Below are 22,400 nucleotides of genomic sequence, written 5' to 3' on the forward strand. Positions count from 1 at the left end.
TACTTGGATTCTACACTTTATTGAATCAGAGAGGTACAAACTAATAAAGGGAGGTGTTCACTTTCTAAAGAGCAGTGGCAGGCTAATGTTTCCTCAGTTGCTTTTATGTCTTTCCTATCAAAAGTTTCCAGCTCCCATCTCTGTCAACAGAACAGCTCACGCTGAATGCTCATTGACCTGGTTCAGAAAAAGTCAACTGAATCAATTTGCACAGTCTGAAGCAGTCCAGCTGATTTGGTCTAAGGAAGATAATGGAGCACTGACATGAAGTCAAATGACAGAGCTGTGGGTACAGTGGCATCTGGCAAACAAACAGATGAGCAGGTTGAGATGGTGTCATCATTCCAGCAATTTTGGAAACAAAACACATTCTGGACTTAGCCTGGGCATCTAAGACATACCATGTACATACTGGACTAAAAAACAAGCAAATCCCCAAGTACTTCCAATACAGTTAAACAACGAAATAGATGTTTCTAAAGTAGCCACTTCTTTACATGAGTTTGCAATTAAAAAGCAATTTATATTTCATACAGGGTTTAGCATTGTTTGTATAACTTCTAAGAAATTTGCTGTCATAATAAATTGTCAGATAAATATTTAATTATAATAAAATTCCTTTAAGCATTTTGTTGTGAACAGAAAAGGCTAAACAGTGTATTTTAAATATTTGCACTTAATTCCTTCCTTCAACATATGCACTGATAGAATACAATTTATTCATAAATACAAAATAATTTTAAAGAGAAAGATAGGTAAACAGTAAGAAGGTTCATCATCTTGCATATTTGCACATAATTCATTGTTATTGCACCATAAGACCTTTTATTCAACGTAAATTAAGTGCTACTGACTGGTAACAATTTCCAACTGTGAAGAATTCTCAGTCTCTTTGGAAAGATCAAGGATCAAGATCAGCACTTGTCTGACTACCATGGAGGAATCCTTCTCTCAATTAACAGTTTTAATAACATTTTCTAAATCAGTGAAGTCATCCCATATCTCACCACAATGAGATGGACAGGGTTGGTCCACCATTTCCTACTGAAGTAATTTTCAGTAACAACGAAAGCTTGATAGTGCTGTAAATTCTTGTTCTTGTCCTTTGAATCCCAATAAATTCTTGTGTTCACTCAGAAAATATTTGTAAGCTGAAGTCAAGCAACTCAGCTTTTCCTTGTTATCACACAGACAATTTAATAATTAAATTTGGCATTGAATTGTCCAAGGAAGTGTCAGCCTGAGCTACTATGATTACCACAGCGAGGATGGCAGGTCAGGTGTGGTCCTGAGAGAGGAGGGCAGGTCAGGTGTCCTGAGAGAGCCTTCAGTAAGTACAGTGGAGCACCCTAGCTAATGATTCCTACTCTCCAGGGAGCTTGCCGTACAAGCTTGCTCAGTGGCAGCTCTACCCAACCTGTTCTGTTTTCTGAACAGCAGAGAGAATTCATGAGGCTGCTCATGGCTCTCAGAAAGTTCCACATGTTCAGTACAAACAAAAGTGTAGTGCTAGAGAATTTGATTCTTGGAAACAACTGGGGGAGAAAAAAGTACCATCTAAAAAAAAAATTATTTATATTTGCACTTCTTCTACCTCAGACATCATGTTCATTCTATACACACATACAATGGCTCCAAAGTGACATGCACCTGAATCCAGCCTACCAACAATGCTAAATTAATTTGCAGTCATAAAACCCTATGAAATACTTCATATAGAATATGTTGCTACACAGTCATTTAAAAAACATTTCGATTGTATGCTTGGAATTGCTCAACTTGGCCTTTTTTGATACTGATTGTGAAGTTGTTAATCCAGACCTGAAGTTAAAGACAAAAACAAAAAACAAAACAGTCAGAGGTTAAAATATATAATGCATATCTACACAATGTTTACAACACTGAATATTTTTATAAACTTTATTGTTTTAAAATGAGTCATGTACTCAAGCTTCCATAAAACCCTTACCTTTTTGTTCCTTGCAATGGATTAGTGCATTGCTGTTCTTTGCTTAAACCTCCTTAAAAAAAATTGGAAACAACAAAAATTAATTACTTCAAGAAATAAAAAATGCTTCAGAAATTACATACATGGCAGAATGTTTTTTACAACATAAGCAAACCTAATCTGTCTCAAGGAGCACATATCATTTCATTAGCTGCAGTCTGAGTGTTGTAGTTTATGATAACATTTTCAAAAGAGAAAACCAAAATGCCTTTAGTTTATTGAATTCTAAGGGATTATTTTGAACGTTTTAGTTCAGGAGTTTTCAGAAATATTTCAGCATAATATAGTGGATTTTCAGTGGTAGTTGGAAATTATGTTCTTAATTTTTTTATTATGCAGAGGGAAAAAAAGAATCTGCACCTACAATAAATCTTTAATTTAAATCAAAGTCTGCTTGCACATGCAACAGTAACACTGTTTACAAAATTTTCTGTGTTCATATTTTAAGTCTTAATTTCATACTGAAAATTCTAACACGCTAGCATTTTAATCTCCTCTTATAAAGCTCCCAGTATAGATTAGGGATAAGTACTTTAGGCAGATACTTAACTACTTGCACATGTCTTCTAATCTGACCAAAGATTAACTCTTCATCAAAGAAAGAAACGACCTGAGTAAATATCTACTGGTTTGGCATGTTAAAAGTGCAGTTGTGTGATATATTTTATATTTATATACAACAGGCTTGGAAGTTTCTGCCTTTAAACTCTTAGCTCACCATCTCTCTGCTTTTGCCAGCACATTACGTAATAGAACTTTTCTGTCACCTGAATCTCTGAAACAATCCAGGTTGAAGATGTTTTCATTGATTTTCATTTTAACCTTGGTGGCCTTGCAAACACCTTTCTGAACATGGCTGGGGGTAACAAACAAACCATTTACAGAATTGAGCAGCAGTTCCTATGTCACCGTTATGGCAAATGAGAGGACACTGTCTAACTACCATCACAGTCATAAATCTAGTTTCTCATGAGAACTGATTTGGTATTTTTTAAAAATGTTCACTCTTACACAGGCCTTACTAAAATGAGCTTGTAGCAAAAATAAAGTCCCAAAAAGTTCAAAGTGCACCATTACCAAACTATTTTACAAGCAGATAAATTGAATAATAAATATATTCTAGTGCATATACTCACCAACTCTATTCCAGTTTTCCATATTGTAATTCTCAGTAGGAAAATCTTTTTTTTCTGTCAGCTCCTGGATGAGGCCTTTATTTAAGCAGATATCCACATGCCTGTTAAATGCCACAAGACTGGTGGTTTTCTGTTCTGTATTACAAATTGGACAAACAAGAACACTGTCTTCTTTAGCTTCAAAGAAACAGGATATACTAGTTCCTTCTGTATATTCAGTCTTTTCAAACTGGTCTTCATTGCCTTGAGATTTTCTTTTGGGGAAGAGACACTGTTTCATACACACATTTCTAGCAATGTCACTGAGATTGCTAGGCTGTTGCTCTCTGTGAGATTTATCAGATATTATCTGAGCAAATTTTTCTGTGCTATTGTTAGTAAAGCTGTCAGACGTACTTGCAGACTGGTCTGTTGTTGCTAATTGATCTGTTTGATTTTTTTGACATTCATCAACATTTTCATTTTTAAATTGTGGAAGAGAGTTGAGTGTATCTTCTCTTGATCTGTCATTCTTGGTTATTTCCACAGTATCTTTAACAAATGTCCCACTGAGGCACTCATCAATATGCGTATTAAGTTCTTCCAAATTATTGCTACTTTGCTCCTCAAAGCAAACAGGGCAGGTGAAGATCTTACAAACACTAGAACTTTGTAAACCTGTGACTTTCTTTGTTTCTTCCACAAAATTTGCTGATGATTTCTGATGATGAAAGAGCTGCTTACCTACAGCTCCATTTGGAGCAAGACTCTCAATGTTTAGAAGCCTTGTTGCTCGCTTTTGATCAAAAAAACTCCCTCTATGAGATGCTTCTGAACTTTTTGTGAAATACTCTTGGTTGGACTTTGGCTGAAGCCTAAGGAAACCAATTTCTTTTCCTGATTTTAAGAAACTCATAATGCTTTTTTGTTGGTACTTCTTTTCTTCTTCACTTAGAAATCCTGATACTCGTACACCTAATGATGAAAAATAAATTTATAACAATAATTTTATGATAATACTAATTATTAACTAACACCTTTTGAGGTATATATTCACTCAATAATAGTGCAATTTATCTCTAAAAGGTGGCTATACTACCTGCAAATACTAACAATGGATCACAAGGTCAATACAATTTTATCAGATGCAATTACTTGCCCAATCATATTACTAACATCCCTTAAGTTTTAACTGATTGCATTGAAACATGAGGCTATAAACTTAATACAGTTACTTAAAATTAAGTCTAAAAGAGTTTCGCATGAATTTTACCCACAAAAATATTTATTTCTTCAGCACGTTTTAATATCTTATGCAAATAAGTTTTATGTGTCACTAAATGTTTGAAGCAGAATATATAGGCACCTGAAACATAAAGGTCTTAGAGAGAAAACAGTTTACTTTTGTCAGAAGTGTTTGCATTTCTTGCAGAACTTTGTATTTTAAGATATATAAGCACTTCTGTTGCCGTGGTGCAAAGGAGATTTAAAAGCTCTTTTAAGACAGCAGAATTAAGCACTGCGACGATTCAAAATTCTGCTCTCATCCTGATGTATATGTTGTTCCACAAAACAAGTCCAACCTCAATTAGTAAAACATTCCCGAGTCACCACCCAGCACTCCAGATCTGTTTCAATTTGCAAAAACTACCAGGCTAACAGAGAAAGGATAAATAAACTTATAATGATTTTACTTTAGAGTGTAGTGTATATTTTTTGACACACTGTAAGATCTCATAATTCTGAAAAAGAAGAATGAGTTTGAAATATTTTTACCCATAAGTCTTATCCGTAGAGGGTGAGGAGCAACACTATCAATTTCTGTTCCTAACAAGTCTTTAGCAACAGCAAATATTTCCTCCTCAGTAGAAACAGAAGACAGGACTGTTGAAGCTCTTGTTTTAACTTCAAAGTTCACATTCTTTAACTTCAAGGTAACAGTTTTACCCTAGGAAAAACAAAAAATAATATAAAAAAGGAAAAAGATTAAGCATGTCATAGAAACAAAAACAATTACTGTGTAGCATCTATATGGACCCTTAAGCCATAAGCAAGACCCTGTGCTTATCTGTGCACAGCAAGGGGCACTACCAAGAATTTGCCGGCAAGATTCTGTATTTGCCCCTAACTGTTGAAGTCAAATTCTCTGAATTGGGTCATTTGTCTACAATTCTCAGCAGATCATGTGCCACCAGTGCATGTTCAACAGAGTTCATGTTTTGCCTACAGGCCACTTCTACCCTAAAAAACTATTTTGTCATTCCAAAACTTCCAATGCCAGATATACCTAACTACAAAGGATGCAAAAGTGATACCCAATTATGGGTTTGTTGAAAACTTCCTTCCTCCTGCATAGTGCTATCAGAGCCACACAGCTTCTGTGTTTGGCACAGATATTCTCCCTGGCATTTTTATGATTTATCGTGTCCATCCAAATGCAAATAAATAGCACTCCCTTTCCGATGCCTTTGTAAGCTTATCACATTGTCCTTCTTAGCTGATCATTTACCTTCCAACCTGTCATGTTTTGAGATAACATTTTATGGCTGAAGAAGACTAACCATAATTCTTTTAGGTCTTAAATGTTATTCCTCGCTTTAACACAAGGACCTCCAAAGAAAATACTGTTCTTTCCAAGTAATAAACAGAAATATGGGGAGAAGGAATAAAGGGATTGTTTCTATCATTCATAGCACTGAATGAATATATGAATAACTTGTCAGCAAGTTCAGCACACATCAGATTCTCAAACTACACAACTGGCTACTGACTGGATTCTGTATAAATATGGGGCAGAAACACAGTTTTAAATACATTAGTGTTACATAATTGTCCAAAGCATGGCTGATAGACAGTAATTTCTATTACTCCCTTATAAACAAACACTGCTTTTAGCAAAAAACGTTTATATGCTAAATAACCAGTTGATAAGTTTACTTTTTTCCCCACACATATTATTAGATTGACACTCCACAATATCAAAAAGCTGCCTATATCATTCTAAGCATCTGCAAATTAAACAGTGAAGACTTCTTAAGATAAATTGCATGGTATGATACTGCTGAAAGCATTTACACTAAGCTGCATTTATTAAGTTGGAGTGCAGAGTTATGTCTTTTTGAAGTAACCAGAATAATATAAATACCTTAAGTCCCTCTTTCTGGAGTTCTTGAGCAAGGTCTCTGCAGAGTTCTCGACACAGACTGTACTGGTCTTCTGCTGTGTTTATTTCACTGAATGTTCTAAGACAAAGACATGATCTTTTTTCAGTATAAATCCTACTATATGTTCATTTATAACTGGTTGCAATCTAAAAATATTTTTCATATAGCTAAGCTAAACTTCATCAGAAGAATGTTGTATAGGCTTGAGCATTTACTTGAAGGAAAAATTATTATTAATAGGAATATTTTGTTTGCAAAATGTTTGCAAGGCCCTTCAAATAACTAAATCATTTGGCTTCAATTTTTCACGCACTATTTGAAAACATATCAGATTTAACGTCATTAATGCTCAAATATTTGCAAGACAGAATACTAACACTAAATGAATTCATAGAACCAGCCGAGTTATTTGTGTTTAATCTCCTTTCTGATGTTACACCAGGAGAAATTCAGTATTTGAAAGTCAACATCAGAGCCAAATATCAGAAATAAATAATGCAGATGCTAAGAAAAATGATGCCAGGTAGGATAATTACTAGCCTCAGAGGAGGAAAAGCTATCTTTCTGCCAAAAATGTTGCAAACTGCCTTTGCTAGAGCTTCTTAGTAGGGAAATTACAGGTTTTTGTATTTTTTTTTGTTGTACATTTGCTTTTTAGTAACAATGTGAAAGGAAACCTTCAGTTAGTAGTGGTTTTAAGAGAAATGGGAAGCAAAAATTACAGAGAGCAAATGCTTACTGGAAAGGTCTCACAGATCCATTTTTTTCATGTCAGGCTTTATATTTCTGAGTGTTAAGTCCATATAATTGCACTGGATTTCACATCTCTGAGTTATATTCAGGTTTATTCAATTGTATTGGAAAGGCTTCATCTATGACCATTCACATTCCCCTAAGAATGTTTGCATGCTGCCAAAGTAATGGGATGAATATTTCCCTGTGGGTCCCACACCATTATCCAAGGAGTAACTCATGCTATTCTGGCAATGTTGCAGTGACTGGAAAGCTTTAAAAGTCCAAGGTTTGGAAGGAGCAGTATAGAGAGAATGCTATTCCAGGACTCTTCCCCCCCATATAAATTAGTTCAATGATCTCATCAGCCTGCAAACCAGCACAAGACTAATGCTATAAATTTCTCGTGTGGGATGGTACCAAAGTCTTATGGGGTTTACTTCAGATGCTCACAACTACTAAGTCTCAACGGGACTAAGCATCTTTTTTTACCATCTTTTCTAAGAAAATACAACACATGAGTGTAGGGATAATTATTACGGTGCTCTACAGATTCTCCCTGAAGCACTTCTTTTTTGAAAATGAACTTTTGGAAACAGCAAACACCACCTTTTTAAGGAACTTTACTCTAACAAAACCCTAAAAGTTAGGAAATGCATGTGACTGCAGGCTATTACACTGATATTGACATTCAGCTGGAATATACAAAAAAAATTTAAGCTCTTATATATTTCCACCCTATCTTAAAGCTTCATGATCACTTTGATGTCTTACAGGCATTAGCAGAATCGGATGATAAGAAAAGACAACACACTCACTGACAAAAATGTCTCCATAGTATTCTACAGTCAAAGGAAAAAAAATAATGAAAGCTTGAATCTAATTTAGTGAGCTTATTGTATATGTGAATTTTTAACACATATAAGTAATTAATGAAATTATATTACTAATAAAAGTATACACTACACGGTATTTAGTAGTTTTCATAATTAATGCAATTTTTCTCAATATTAAAAAGGCATACCTTTCAGTGCTCATACTTTTTCTTTCTCCATCCCTTTAAAAAGAAAAGCAATTTGTTATACTCACTTTACATAGAACTGTTATATTTTCAATAAACTCTGAGTCAACCAATTATGCTTCAATAACTAACAGCAACCTCTCCTATAAACTCTGGGTGTTAACTTTTTCTACAAATCTTGTACATCAAGTTTAAACAAGTGCTAAATGGAGATTTAGAAAAAAGAAACACTTAAACTTCTGTAGATTAAGTAAAGACACAGATCAGCAATAGATGTCAATAAAAATAAAGAATTTGCAAAAAAAACCAAACCAACAAACAAAAAAAACCCCACACCAAAAAAAACCCCCACCATGCCTCTACCCTGCAACTCACCTCTTATATCAGAAGTCTTATTTAAGACCAAAACTAACTACAAATCCTATGCTGTCTCACCTTGCTGTAACTGTGAAGCTCTGCTATTAAAATCCCGAACATACATGTATATTTGAATATTTTTTATCTGAGGAAATAGTTTGCTTTCTGTCTAAATGATTGTTCAGGTTAAAGTTGAAATTTCTTAGACATTAAACCCATGGAAAATGTGTTCTCTGCATGATGATAACCTTTATTTCTGAAACAGTCTTTTTTTGACACTACAACACCTAACTAGGGTGAAGAATAAGGGGAAAGAGTGCACCAACTATTAAAAGACTATTTAAGGTCTGCTTATATATTAACAGAAACAAATATTTGGAAAACTGGGCTTTATCTTTTATCAAGTCACCTTTACAAAGTCAAGATTCCTGTACATTTTTTTACAAGACAACACACCTCTGAACAGAAAGAAAACTAACAACACAAACATTTGTGCTAGCACATTACTGGGCTTCAAACTGTTAACTGTATATATTATTTTGCAACAAAATGCTACGGTTTGCTGGGTTCTTTTTTTAAAAGAACAAGTGTTCCATCTTTGTATCCAGGATAGGTTTAGAAATTACAAATATTATTCAAGAGATGTATTCACTAGTCAGACTGACTTTTCCTCAATAGGAGGCTAAAAGCCATTAAAGTAGGGTGAACCTTAAAGGAGCAGATATTAAGAAGGATATAAAAATCTGCAGTTCTATTCTACCGAATTCACATGTTGATACTACAAATATATATGTAATCCTCATAGAAGACACATAAACTTCACTTACTTTCATTAGAAATATGACACTTTACCACCAGAGAAGATCAAATATCAATGCAATTTTCATTACAATCAGATAATAATAAACACCAATGAATGTGTATTGTTTTTATTGAGAAAACAGGAGTGAACACCTCTGCTTAGGACAATTCAGTTCTGCTCAGCTATTTTCATAATTATGAGATTATCCTAAATGATTCTCCCCTGATTTCTTGATATACGCTTATGTACAACTTCCCTGACAAGACATTTTTGGATTTCATATTAAGACATGGCTGTACAAACCTTTGCTTTTTCATGTTTGGTTGTTGTATCTTAGCCAGAAGTATAACACTAACAGATGTCAGAGATGTTAAAAAATATGTTAAACAAGCCATATTTCCATAACATTTGTCAATAAAATAAAATGTACATTATGTAACATACACAAGGAAACATCTAGGAAATTTTTAATACAGGAGGAAAAAAACTCCAAAGCATACTTTTCCAAATGTGTTGAGCCCAAACCAAGGGAAATATCCAAGAAATTCCGCCAAGATACTTCCGAAAACAGAAGAGAAAGCAGTGCCCTCTGCTGGTAAAGTTCTGAGCAAGTCACAATTCCAAGGGCTTTTAACATCTTCTCTGTTACTTTTCCTATGCCTGGCACCTAAAAAAGAGTAAGTAACGTTACACTGGAAACTTTCCATTTGTAGATCCATTAACAAGAACAATTTAAATCAAGAACAACTTGGAAGACTACCCAGAAAACTGTATCCTTTCATTAGAAATTTTCCTTTTAGAACAGAAAAAACATACATGGCAGCAGAGTAAATGTCATGGTGTCTCTTACCTTTCTAATGGGCAAATCTTTTAGGAAGTCCAGCACTGCTTGTCTCTCAGGAGTAATTCTGTATTGCCCGTTAGGCTTATTACAATCACTGCACATCTTTGCTAACATTGTATTTGGTGCTATTCCTTAAAAACAAACAAACAAACTTCACATTTAAAAAAATACAAGACAAAGTTTAATTTCAACAGTCCAGTATTTAAAAGCAAAGGAGTAGCCTACATATTTGGCAAAGACTATAATAAGGAAAAAAATGACAATAACTGATAAAGAGACTTGATACAATTCTGCAAAAAATTTTGAGATGGACATCAGAGAACATAAATACATGTAGCAGATTAAATATAACAGATAAAATTTACTTCCTACTTTAAGATAGTCAGGATAACACAACATGCCCTAATAAGTTATGAGGAGTTAATACCAAGTGCTTAAAAATAACATCAATTACGTGATTAAACACTTTCATGATATGATTATGGTGAGACAAAGGAAATGCTTCCAATGGTAGTTATAAGGAACTCTTTAGAAGAAGATCTTTCTTCCTTGTATTTCAGAAAAAGGTTTTTTTCACAAAATTTACCAAATTTTAGTATTTCGTGAGCTAGCACTGCAAGTAGTAACTTAGAAATATATATATTTCACAGACACTGGTAGGAATAAGGAGGGATGGCTCTTTTCTATCAAAGTATCTGTTTTTACAAACAAGCTCTGGAATTGATTTAGCAAGAAAATTAAATAACTCTGTGCTAGAGTCTTAGTGGTCCAACTTTTGATTTGCTCACTGATTAAACATTATTCAAGATGGTAAAAATACTTCTACTTGCTATTGTTTATCAGTATTTTTTCAGTTAGCCTTCTAATTGTTTTTCATTGTTGGGCTTAAGATCCCTGATTGCACTTATAAAAGCTCTGTTTATTTTCTAAACACAAACTTATCCTTACGAAGACAAAATTTTAGTAAACAAAATTGGTATTTGTCTACCACTTGTGAGATACCATACATGGGCAGAAGACTCATCTGGCTTCCTCTTACAAGCTGTTTCGTTACCTCTTCTTACATATCACATTTCCTTGGCCTTCTGCACCTGCTTCATAAAGCTCAACATTCCCTGATGCCTCACTGACCTGGTTCACAAAGCAGTAGGATGGCTTCCAAACTATGTGGCTAGGGATATACACTGGTTTTAGTGACCTAATGCAGATTATAATCACAATACTTGAGATTTAGAGGTAGATTGCCTGAAGTCAAGACATAAAACTTGATTGGTAAATATTAAAAGGCTATTGAAGAGTTTGTTAACTTCAACACATATTTACTTCTCTGAGAACTAACATATTAATGAATTTTGATATTGTCTTAAGCAAGAAACAGTGTGGAGAACTCAGAAATACCTAACAATTTGGATCTTCTATTCAAATTAAGAGCAGTTTAGCAACCAGTGACAGATTTCACTGTGATCGACTGGCTGACAAAAACAATTCACATGATGCACTAAAATAAACAACCACCTGTGCTAAGATCAGCTTGGGTGCACTGGTCATTTTTCCACATTACTTACTTGTATTTCGAGAACAAAGAAGCAAAAAGATAACTGTTTCAATGATTAAAAAAAGAGAAAAAAGGAAAACAAATAGCGGTGGCTTTAATAGCTATGAAGTCTTTTGAAACAGTTGAAAGTCAACAGTCTTTGCAGAAGAGAGCATGTACATGCAAAGAGAGCATATTTCTTTGCAGCACAAGAATGCTGTGGCAAGGTTAAATTCTTAATTAATGCCCTCTGAGATTAAAGACATTTTGGAAATACAAAGATTTATTATTATTCATATGTGTCTGAATACCTGCACTAGCAGTCAGCTGAGTTTTCTGCTCAATCCTAAAGCGAATTTCCTTCACAACTTCCTCTGCAGAAGTACCAAAGACAACTGAATTTTCTACTGATTGACCTCTTTGTTTAAGGTGAGATGTATCGTCTTCAAACAGCACCGGTGAAGAAGAGCATTCACTTTCATTAAATTTGTCAGACATATTCATATCATCTTTATCTAAGACAGAAGCACAAACAATTAATACATCCATATATAACATCCTGATTTCCTTTTGCAGTGGCTGCAGAGTTCATTAGCGGGTTTATTTCTTTCTATTTTTATTTAGACATTGCTTTTTTTGTTTGTTTGTTTGAAGACATAAGAGTCATAAGGGCTTTGTTTTTAATATGTTTTGAACATGGCTGAGATTGGAGGAATTAGCTAGGAGACTGGACATTAACTTCCAGATAAGCAAAAACGTTTAATGGCCTGTTGCTGTAGCAGCCAAAAAACATCAAGATTTTGGCTTTATTTTCATTTCATATCAGATTAAATCAGATGCTCTCTTTTTCTGGTGGAAATGAAAATGTTTTTTCAATATTCTCCAAAGAAAATTAGGTTTCTGGAATATCTGGTTCTAGAACCATCAGCCTGGTGAGCTCCTCATTTTCAACTGCAGTCACAGCAGACCAAGTAATTCAGCAGTCCTTTGTCTGACTCTATAAACATTACTATTACAGTTTCACATTCCAAGCACTTGTTTGGGTTTCAGGGGAAAAAGATGTCAAAGAAGTACGAAGAAGCATATGACTACACACCAGTGATATTTATTTTGTAAAGATCATGCCAGTTCATTACTATTTTATTAATACTTTTCTTTATTATCCTCTTAATGACTATTCAGATAATTTCTAAATAGTGATAATATAAACGTTCCAGTTAGTGCATCCATCAACCATTTTACCACACAACTTTGTTTAGAAAATCTAGTACCACCTTTTACTCATGTTAAAAGAAAAATATCCTCCAAGTCCAAATCATTAGCAGTATACCTTTTATTAAAAGGTGAGCAATAGAGGAAGTTGACCTCTAAACTTAAAATCTGAGGTGGAGAATATATGCAAGGACCTAAGTGTTTACACCTTCAATGGGTGCAGCTTATCTGAAGCTTATGTTATGTGCATGTGTGACTGGCATCCCCCACTCGCAGCTCCTGGTACTGTGGTCATCGTGACTGACGCCATTTCGTGAGGTGAGCAGCCCTTCTTTGGAACCGTGTTTGTGGCCTTTCCCCTCATTATCAGGCCCAGAAGGTCTTGTGCCCAACAGAGACAAACCAGATTATCTTCCTCCTCTCCCTCCTGGCCTCACGGTTCCTGGGCACCAGGCCAATCACTCCGCCCCTTGCCCACCAGCAGGTCCTGCTCCGGGCCAGCCTGGGCTGTGAGTGATCCCTGTGGGTGACGCCGGTGGGTGACTCCAGTGGGTGACCCTGGTGGCTGCAGTGCCAGGAAGCACTTGCAGCCCCAGGAGCACTGTCTGTTTGTAAAACCCCTGCAACGTGTCCTGAGGGGGAACTTGCACCAGAGCTGCTGCTGGACAGAGAGACCTGGGACACCCTGGTGTGCAGGGACACTTCTGCCATCATTTGCTTCTTCCAAGGACTGAGGGAGGGACTTGTGTTCTTTTATATGATTTTTGAGTCTAGATTAAGAGTGTTACGTTGATATATCAAACCAAGTGCTATGATCCAGCCTGATCTGCAGAGGGTCCAGATTGTATTATATTATAAATTCTTAATTTTGCTACTTATACGTTGCACTACACTGATTCTCTTTATAGAAATCCTTTGCCATTCTAATACTAAATTCCACGCTATGCTAACAATTAAATAACGTTAAGGAAAACAAAGCTTAAATGCTAACTACAATTTAGTGCCATCATCATTCCGCCAAGAATCCCTAAAAGACACTACCTGTCCTTTCAGTGTCAGGCAACCACACAAAAAGTAATTTGCTTACCTGCTCCTGTAGCGCTTTCTGTGTTAAGACAGAATCTTCTCCTGTCTTCAGGCCAGTTTAGTCTTTCCTCCAAGTGCTCTGTTATGTTCAGGTAGGCTTCATCTAGGCCCATAGGCATAAAGTTGGGATCATATTCAGCCAGTATTTCTCTAACCTTGATAAACACATAGTGAAAGTTTAAAGCATCATTGCTACAAGAGCAGATCTTGACACACAATTACGACATGAACAAATGTACTCCAAAACTTCAAGATGACCAATAAATACTAAAGTTACTCACGGAACAAATTATTTCTTCATACCCTAAAATTATAGTAGTGCTTCTCACAAGGTATTAGTAGTAAATGAGAACTAAGCAGATTCGGAGCCGTGTATTTTACTGCAGAGGTCACTAAGATCAGTGTATAAGGACTCCAGAGTCACTAGGTTCACAGACACTGCAGTGACCACGTGAATAAAACCTCTGCAAAGCAGATGAGCTGATGCACCTTTCTGCACTCTGTGTCAGATTACCACATATGCAAGGGTTAAAAAAACCCACCATCAACTGCAAACATCTAAGTTTTAAATTACATTAAAACTAAAGTTATAGTCAGTATTTTAGAACAGTGGTTAATGCCACAGTCAAAGCTTTTTGGGAAATCTTTAATGATAAGTGTATCTTCCTAGAAGGAAACATAATAAAATAAATGGTCAAAATAAAAGCTCTACCTTCCCTCCTCTCTCTCTTTTTTTTTTTTTTTTTTTTAAACATGGAGGAAAATCTGACTGCCTCATGTGTGTTCCTATCAGTTTGGATCAAATTCTTAGGTATCACAACATTTGTTCACACGCACTTCATCTTTCTGAAACTGAATAAAGATAGGATTCACTACTGAACTTTAAATGAAAAAATGAAATATATTTAAATATTTTCAATCCAAATCCCAAGAGAAAAATCCAAATCCAAATCAAAGTTTAGTGGTACTATAGTTAGATGTGGACATAGCTTTTTAGTAAAAAATCCAGGCATGGTTGCATACACACTGAATATTCTAGCGTGGAAATTTAGGTGGGCTTAAGAGATTAAAGAAACATTTCATAATTTATCCTATCAAACAACAAATGAAATATGTATCTTGTGTCATGCACTGGTTTGAATTAAAACATACAAAAGATCTTTTTTCCTTTTTTTTTTTTTAAATTAGGCTTTTCGGTAACCTAACTACTTCCTCTGACACTAAGCAAACTACTTCAGTTACAGCAAAATGATTTCTTTTTTCCCTATTTCTTCTGCTCTTTATATCAAGTTCCTTCTTAAAAAAAAAAAAAACTGCATTTAGAACTCACTGATGTTCTTTGCTTTTCTCTCCCTAGTAATCAGTATCCAAATTTATAATTATGCATTTTATGAAATTATGATCTCCATGTTTCCTATGTACTTGCAACTTAATAGCAATTAGATCATGCTCCATGGTTTTGAACTTTTAAGAATAAGGCTCAAGTGCTACCACCACACAGAGGTTTTTCAAAACCTCCATCAGCAGTGCTACAAACTTCAATAAAACAGCAAGATGGGTGAATGCAATGCTCTTTCATCCCCTTGCCCAAAAGCACCAATGTTTTGTTTAACTTACATTTAAAGCCACATTACTGAAGAGTTTACTATTTAAACTATCACTTTTTCATATTATCTAGAACTGACATTATGGATAAAGTCTAAAACCAAGTACACTAACTTTTGGTTAGAAAGCACTTTCAGACTTACCTCTTTACTCACTTTGCCATATTTTTCAAAGTTTAGTGGTACAATAGTTAGATGTGGGCATAGCTTTTTAGCAATAAATCCCGGCATGGCAGCACGCACACCGAATCTTCTAGCATGGTAATTTGAGGTGGACTTCAGAGAGAGAATAAATAAGTTTACTGTTCAGTAATCAATTTCTTCTTAAAGTTTACTACTAAAGAATCACATTCTAATCACGTATCTTCACACATAAAAGACTGAGAAGGCTAAGAGTTTATATGCACTTCCCCCTCCCCCCTCCTGCCTTTCAGACTGTTAACGCACTTTAAATTTTCATTAGTACACTTTTTACTGCAAAATAAAGTCTAGCTTACACAGTCAAGTCTAAGAACAGTTGGTTTTTTTACTATTTTGGAGTTTTTCCACACTTTCTATATAGTAGTGTCATTATACTACGTTGTTATTGTTATCATTTATTAGGCTTAAGATTAATGTAATCAATTTCTGTAGTTTAACATGTGGCCTTACCAACATACTCATTGATCCCACTGCTACAGGCTTTTCCTTCAGCTCTGGATTGTCTCTCATTTCCACAGCTGCATAGAAGGCATCCATGTCAATGTGTACAATTGTACTGCTAAGGTTACGGTTCTGTTCCAGTTCTGCCACAAGTTTGTCCACCTGAACAGAAGAAACCAATAACTGAAAATCTAACCTGGCAGAAGTGCAGCAGTATATGCATCTTGCATATAGTTAATGAAAAAGACCTAACAAACCCAATCACCACCAAACCAACACCAAAAAAAAACAAACAATGAAGTTTCTGACGGAAGAAACTCTGGGAGTTTCTTGCTCCCAGAGAGAACACTGCTGCAGCAACTGGTACAAAAACCACCCCAAAACTCAATGAAAAGAATAACTGTTGTGGTCTAGCCCCAGCTGGAAACTACGTTCATGCAGCCACACCCTCACAGTGGAATGAAGGAAGAGTCAGAAGAGTAAAAGTGAGAAATCTCATGGATTGAAATAAAGACAATTTATCACATAAACAAAAAGCTATGTACACAAGCAAATCTAAACAAGCAATTCATTCACTGCTTCTCATGGGCAGGCCAGTGTTCAACTATTTCCAGGAAAACCAGGTTTCATCATATGTAACAGTTACTTGAACAGACAAATACTTTAACTGCAAAAGTCTCCCCATTTCTTCTTCCCCCCTTCCACTTTATATGCTGAGCATGATGCTATATGATCTGAAATATCTCTGTAGTCAGTTAGGGAGATTGTCTGCACTATGTTCCCTCCCAAATCCTTGTGCACCCCAGCCTCCTCATTGGTGGGCTGGGGTGAGGAGCAGAAAAGGTCTTAGCTGTGTGCAAGTGCTGCTCAGCAATAGCTAAGCATCTCTGTATTATCAGCACTGTTTTCAACACAAATCCAAAATACTGCCACATGCCAGCTACTGTGAAGAAAATTAAATCCATGCCACGCAAAAGTAGCACAAAAGCCCAACCAACAAACAACAAAATGCAACATGTGGAGAAAAACAGATGATGTAGCTGACTCAGACAGAAACTTCATAAGACCATTGAATATGCAGCTTTAGTTGAAGTACTTTGTTTTAATGACACAAGTTATTTTTAAAAACTGAAAATATGCTGTTAGAAAATTTCCAACACTCCTAAATAAAGCTATCACACTTCCAAAAACTGGCCTAGAAAGACAACCACCTTGTCTTGTCAGAAATAAGGTCTCAAACAAACAAGGTTCATTCAAAAAAATCAAGGTTCATTTATGGCTAAGTAAGCTACTGTCAATCACTCAATAAAATTTATCAATTTGTTACAGGAATCCATATCATATGAGGCTAGATTGCCAGGAAAACTACACAGTTTTTAAAGAAAAGCCTACACACAAAGTTTGTTTCACTCCAAATGGTGAAGATATCTACCAGTAGACTATGAGCAGTACTGCTTTATCAGCTCCATGGGGATGTGAGGCAGAGGCCAAGCACGCAGACCGCTCTATGAAATACATTAATTGTGCTTAATTTGCCTGCATTTTTTTAATCAAAAGTCATGCAGATCATAGGCTTGTTCCTAAAATAGTGTTCAGATATGAATTAGATATGAACTGTGTGTGTCATGAGAAAGTATGATTGAATTATTTGACAGGAGATTTTTAAGGTCTACTGATTTAAGATAACTGTTTTGGCAGCACCACATATCATTCTATAAGCAAGAGAAAATACAGGAAAAAAAAGAACGAGCTATTAAAATACAGTTATCTAACCACATTAATGATTATGGTAACCTTGATTTACACAACAAAAGGTTGCTACTGATAGTAAAAAAATCAAATGAGAGGCATAATAGAGCTCAAAAAATGGAATTAGCAAAAAGGAACCAGAGTTTAACTTTGCTTGCAGACACAAGAACACACACAAACTCATGACATTAAGGTACCATTATAGAAATATCTCTGGACTGACTGCAATGCATTTATGGTCCTGGAAAGGAATGTTCACATGCAATTTGCATGGTCACTTGAAGATGGTTTCTCTCTCTTTTTTTTTCTTCTGTCAACAGAACTGTCTAATAAAAAAACCCATAAAAACCTTATTCAAAAAAACCATCTTTCAAGCTCAAAACTCTTGAACCAAGACAAGTGAGCTTGGAATGTTCTAATTAAATTGCTGATTAATGATTCACAAGGTATTTTCTTTGTTTTGTTCCAACCTGATTTGAGGGATGAAAGGCTAGAATGGGGCCTTAAATGAGGCTACTCCATACAGGAGAACACAGTATGCTCTCTGAGGCTGAGAAAACTGGTTTAGACAAATTAAAAGCATAGAAGGAAAGCCATTCAAACAAACAACTGAAAAAAAAAAGTAGAGTATTTACATTATTTTCATTATGCTACTAATTCAACAGTTTTATGTCACACTATAATCATCAAAAGCATCCTTAAGTAATACTTTGCAGATAATTTTCGGGTTACTCTCAAATTCAAATTGTTCAATTAATACTGTCAATTGCTACTCTAGTAGTGTGTAACTCAATAGTTACACAATTCCTATATTTCAATTTATCACATTTATAACAAACTTCTTTTTTGTTTCCCTCTCCAAGTGTATTTCTAGCATGCTACTTACTGATCAGTTAACACACATCTCTAAACAATGAAGCAAAATTACACTAAACTAATCAGAAATACAAAAAGATAACTCCTCAGCAAAAGAAACTGATACAAGCAATATGACATAACAAAACCCAGCCAGACATACTCAGAGAACTCTGGTCACCTAAAAACGTCTCCTTAAAAGTTATGGAGTAATTCCTGAGAGGTAAGTTTTTAAAACCTTCTTTCAATTATCCTTTGAAGATAAAAAGAGATACTTTCTAAAATGTATTTATAAGCTAGATAAAAAAAAAAAAAACCACAAAACCTAAGAAGTACAGACTGTGATTAGAAGTTTAATTTTGCATACAGTGACTTTTAGACAACTTGAAGAGTAACCGCTCCTTCTTTCTTACCCTATGATACAAAACATGAATTTTCAAAGCATGACAGAGGAGTCAATAAAAGCAAGACAATAGTAACTATTTACAGAATAAACATCTGGGATAAAACCAACATGGATGAAAATAGCAAACAATAGTATGGCAGTTTCCAAATCTGGTGGCAGTCAGATACTTCTTAAAGTATTATTAACTATTGCTAAATTTCAACCATTTGAGGAACACCCTCACAAATTCCTTGGTATACACATTCTACTGGCGAGAAAGACAGCAAAATCCAAGATTTCAAGATGTTTTTGTAGCAGCAAAGATTTAAAATTAGGCAGTGAAGAAGTGTACATGCTATACCCCCTAATGACAGTTTGCATGAAGTATGACAGCTTACCTAACAGTTTCTCCATTGGAAATAAAGATGACTGCTATTTCAGCAAGCAGCATAAAGATATCAAACACAGAGTTTCAAACTTGGGTCCCAGTAAGACCCACATGAGAGAATTTCTCTCTTTAGGTTAATTTTTTTTTTCTATTGAAACCAGTTTTCATAAGAAGCATTAAAAGAATATAACATTATATTAAAAGATCAAAGAACCAAGTTCAGAAAAAGCCAACAGGAAGGTAGACAAAGCAATATAAATCCATTGGTTTGCACTATGTGCACTACATATTCTTTCATTGCATAACTATACATTAATATTATATATAGGATTTGTGTCATTCATGTAATTTATTTTATAAGAAAGGCTATTCTCTTTAAAACAAATAGTTCTGTGGTGAAGGTAGGATGGAAATGGAAGTATTTTCTTCTGTAATTAAATGACTTAAAACCTACCTCAATCAACTAAAAATAACAATTGTACAAGCAGAGTCATTAACTGATCTATGTTAAAGATCCACTAAAAACCCTTGTGGTACACAGACTTACAACAAACTTTTCTGAGGTACTCAGAGTTGCAAACTTTTCTGAGCACAAATTTGAGACATTGGCATCTAAGGCACAGAAGCGATTTGCAAATCTGAAATGAACGAACAAGGTTGCACACCGTAAAAAGCTCAACCTGTAGTCCTCACAATGGCATTGAAAATTAATGTATGTGTCTAATCTTCATGTGCTTCAGCTCCTAATCTACTAACCAAAAAATAATACTACTTTTCTGGAGTAACACAAGAATTAAGAATTCACAGAATGTGATGTACAACATAGAAAACTCTACAAGGTAAAGTCAGTAATTTTGTATTCCAAACTGACAACTATGATCCCCCTCATTCCAATTGAGGCCATTGAACACAAATATACATATATTCTAAAACTCAAGACGGATATGATTCTAATTAACAAAGTATTTAACAAATCTTTACATAAATTACTTTAACCTGATCAGACAGAAGAACAGGAATTACTTTGCTTCATGTTACTCATTTAAGAGAACATTTTGGAGGGATTTTGCAATCTATTCCTCAAGCAAGTTTTTATTAAGATGACATTATCAAAATACTGTGCACTTTTACTTGAATGTCTAACATCAAAACAGTAGTTAACATTGTGCCTGCCACCAGAACTTAATGCAATAAACTAGAACACACCAAAATGTTTACGATTTGACATTTACTCAGAAAAGCCTCTGCAAGATTATTACCTGTAGCTGTGCTTTCAAGAGCTGCTGTGTTGTAATTTTCTCTTTTAGCTGCATCATTTTTTCAATTCTTTGGTTAACTTGTTGATCTTTTTTAAGCTCATTTTCATAAAATCTAGAACCCTGTAAGAAAATCACAAAAACACTAAGGTTTTTATTTGTCTTCTCCTTTAAGCAACCACATCTGATCTTTAAATACAGAAAACATAAAACACAGTAATGGTTTCTAATGCATTCTCTGGATTTTCATATAAATGATACAAAAAAGAGATCACTGGCCCTTTGCATCTCAAGCTTCAAATGACACAAACATATTTCTCCTTCTCAAAGCCCCTATACTTAAATGAGTATAAGGGACATATTTAGAGAACTTTGTATGTTTATCCATTCTAATACTTGACAACAAAAATTCAAAACGAGTGGATAAAAGTCAAACTATTCTTTGCAATACCTCCAAGGTATGGAGTATAAAACTCTAATAAAAATTTACTTAAGCATTTTGCCAGATTTCCATATAATTTAATATGTATGGAAATACAAAATGACATTGTGTAAGTCAAATCCACTTGTTACATGGAATATTCTGTTGACCTTTTAATCTTGAAAGACATTGCAGAATTAGAAGCTATTTGGAAGAGGACAATCAAAACCAAATGGGTATAAAAAATCCCTGTTGCACTTAAGTATGTAATTGCTCCTTCAAAAGGCACAAATAAAAGGAGATGTAATGAAAACATAAAAAGACAACAATCATGTTCAGAATGTATAACGTGTCTTTCCTTCTCACTCATAACAAAGAAAAGAAGGCATAGAACGAAATAGAAAACAGGAAAATTCAAAACCAGGAAAAAATACTTTTCTTGCAACATCTGCTTAGCCTACAAGAGAAATAATATCTGCAGGAAGAGGTAATGTCTTTTCTTGAACTATTTGGTAAAATCTGCAAAAGAGGGCAAATTTTTATCTTTAAGTGTCTGACTACCAAACTGTCAGCAATACCACAAATTCAGCCACAGTCAAGTAAGAACCAGGCATTTATATAAAAAGCAAAAATACTGACTTTTATAATTAGAAAGACAGATTAGAAGAACTTAGGGTGTGTTTTCTTGGAATATCAGACATGCATTTTATCTTTTCTCCCTCTGCAAACAGGACTTGTTGAGACTCATTGAAAGAACTAAGTACCAAAATGTAGATGTGGGAAGCAACCCAATACATAAGATTGTTATTAAGCTGTGGGCTTTTTTTACTTCTCTTGTGGTATTTCACAGTTGAAATGCCATAAAATCTTGCTCTCATACAGCTGTGGGTAGTGCTTGTAGGGGTAATTTTGAAGATTATAGAAAAGCTTAATAAAAAGAATCAATGCTTCTGTTCAGATTTCTTGAGGTGTATCTGGTATTCATGCTCTCTTGCTTTGTTTGGACAGAAACATATTTTAATAAATACATGCCTGTAAGTCAGTTTTAAAAGCCTGTTTTACAGTTTATTCTATTTCATACTGGGAAATGAAACAGTAACTTTGCTATTGAAATAATTTATGCAAATCTCATTATTTGGGATATGTCTGATAAAGCACTGTTTTCAAGAAAGAGCAAACAGAATAAGTAGAAGAAACATCTAATCAAAATGGAGCTTGATAGCAT

At 34.8% G+C, this 22,400-nt stretch overlaps 1 protein-coding gene across 4 annotated transcripts in view; it reads right to left on the minus strand.

Annotated features, from left to right (window-relative positions):
- POLK (DNA polymerase kappa) overlaps positions 1–22,400 on the minus strand; it is a 31,645-nt gene continuing 9,245 nt past the window's right edge. For all 4 annotated transcript variants that reach the window (XM_050328598.1, XM_050328599.1, XM_050328601.1 and 1 more), the window contains 13 exons: positions 20,758–20,877; positions 16,131–16,283; positions 15,624–15,755; positions 13,877–14,030; positions 11,889–12,092; positions 10,050–10,174; positions 9,700–9,866; positions 8,044–8,076; positions 6,269–6,365; positions 4,900–5,071; positions 3,145–4,098; positions 1,970–2,021; positions 1–1,821 (listed from right to left, as the gene is read on the minus strand). In XM_050328598.1, the coding sequence (XP_050184555.1) occupies positions 1,737–1,821; positions 1,970–2,021; positions 3,145–4,098; positions 4,900–5,071; positions 6,269–6,365; positions 8,044–8,076; positions 9,700–9,866; positions 10,050–10,174; positions 11,889–12,092; positions 13,877–14,030; positions 15,624–15,755; positions 16,131–16,283; positions 20,758–20,877 (2,448 nt within the window). In that variant the 3' untranslated portion in view covers positions 1–1,736. The remainder of the gene's footprint in view (positions 1,822–1,969; positions 2,022–3,144; positions 4,099–4,899; positions 5,072–6,268; positions 6,366–8,043; positions 8,077–9,699; positions 9,867–10,049; positions 10,175–11,888; positions 12,093–13,876; positions 14,031–15,623; positions 15,756–16,130; positions 16,284–20,757; positions 20,878–22,400) is intronic.

Source organism: Myiozetetes cayanensis, unplaced genomic scaffold, assembly GCF_022539395.1.
Source record: "Myiozetetes cayanensis isolate MyiCay16 unplaced genomic scaffold, myiCay2020 scf4, whole genome shotgun sequence".
Taxonomy (NCBI): Eukaryota; Metazoa; Chordata; class Aves; order Passeriformes; family Tyrannidae; genus Myiozetetes; species Myiozetetes cayanensis.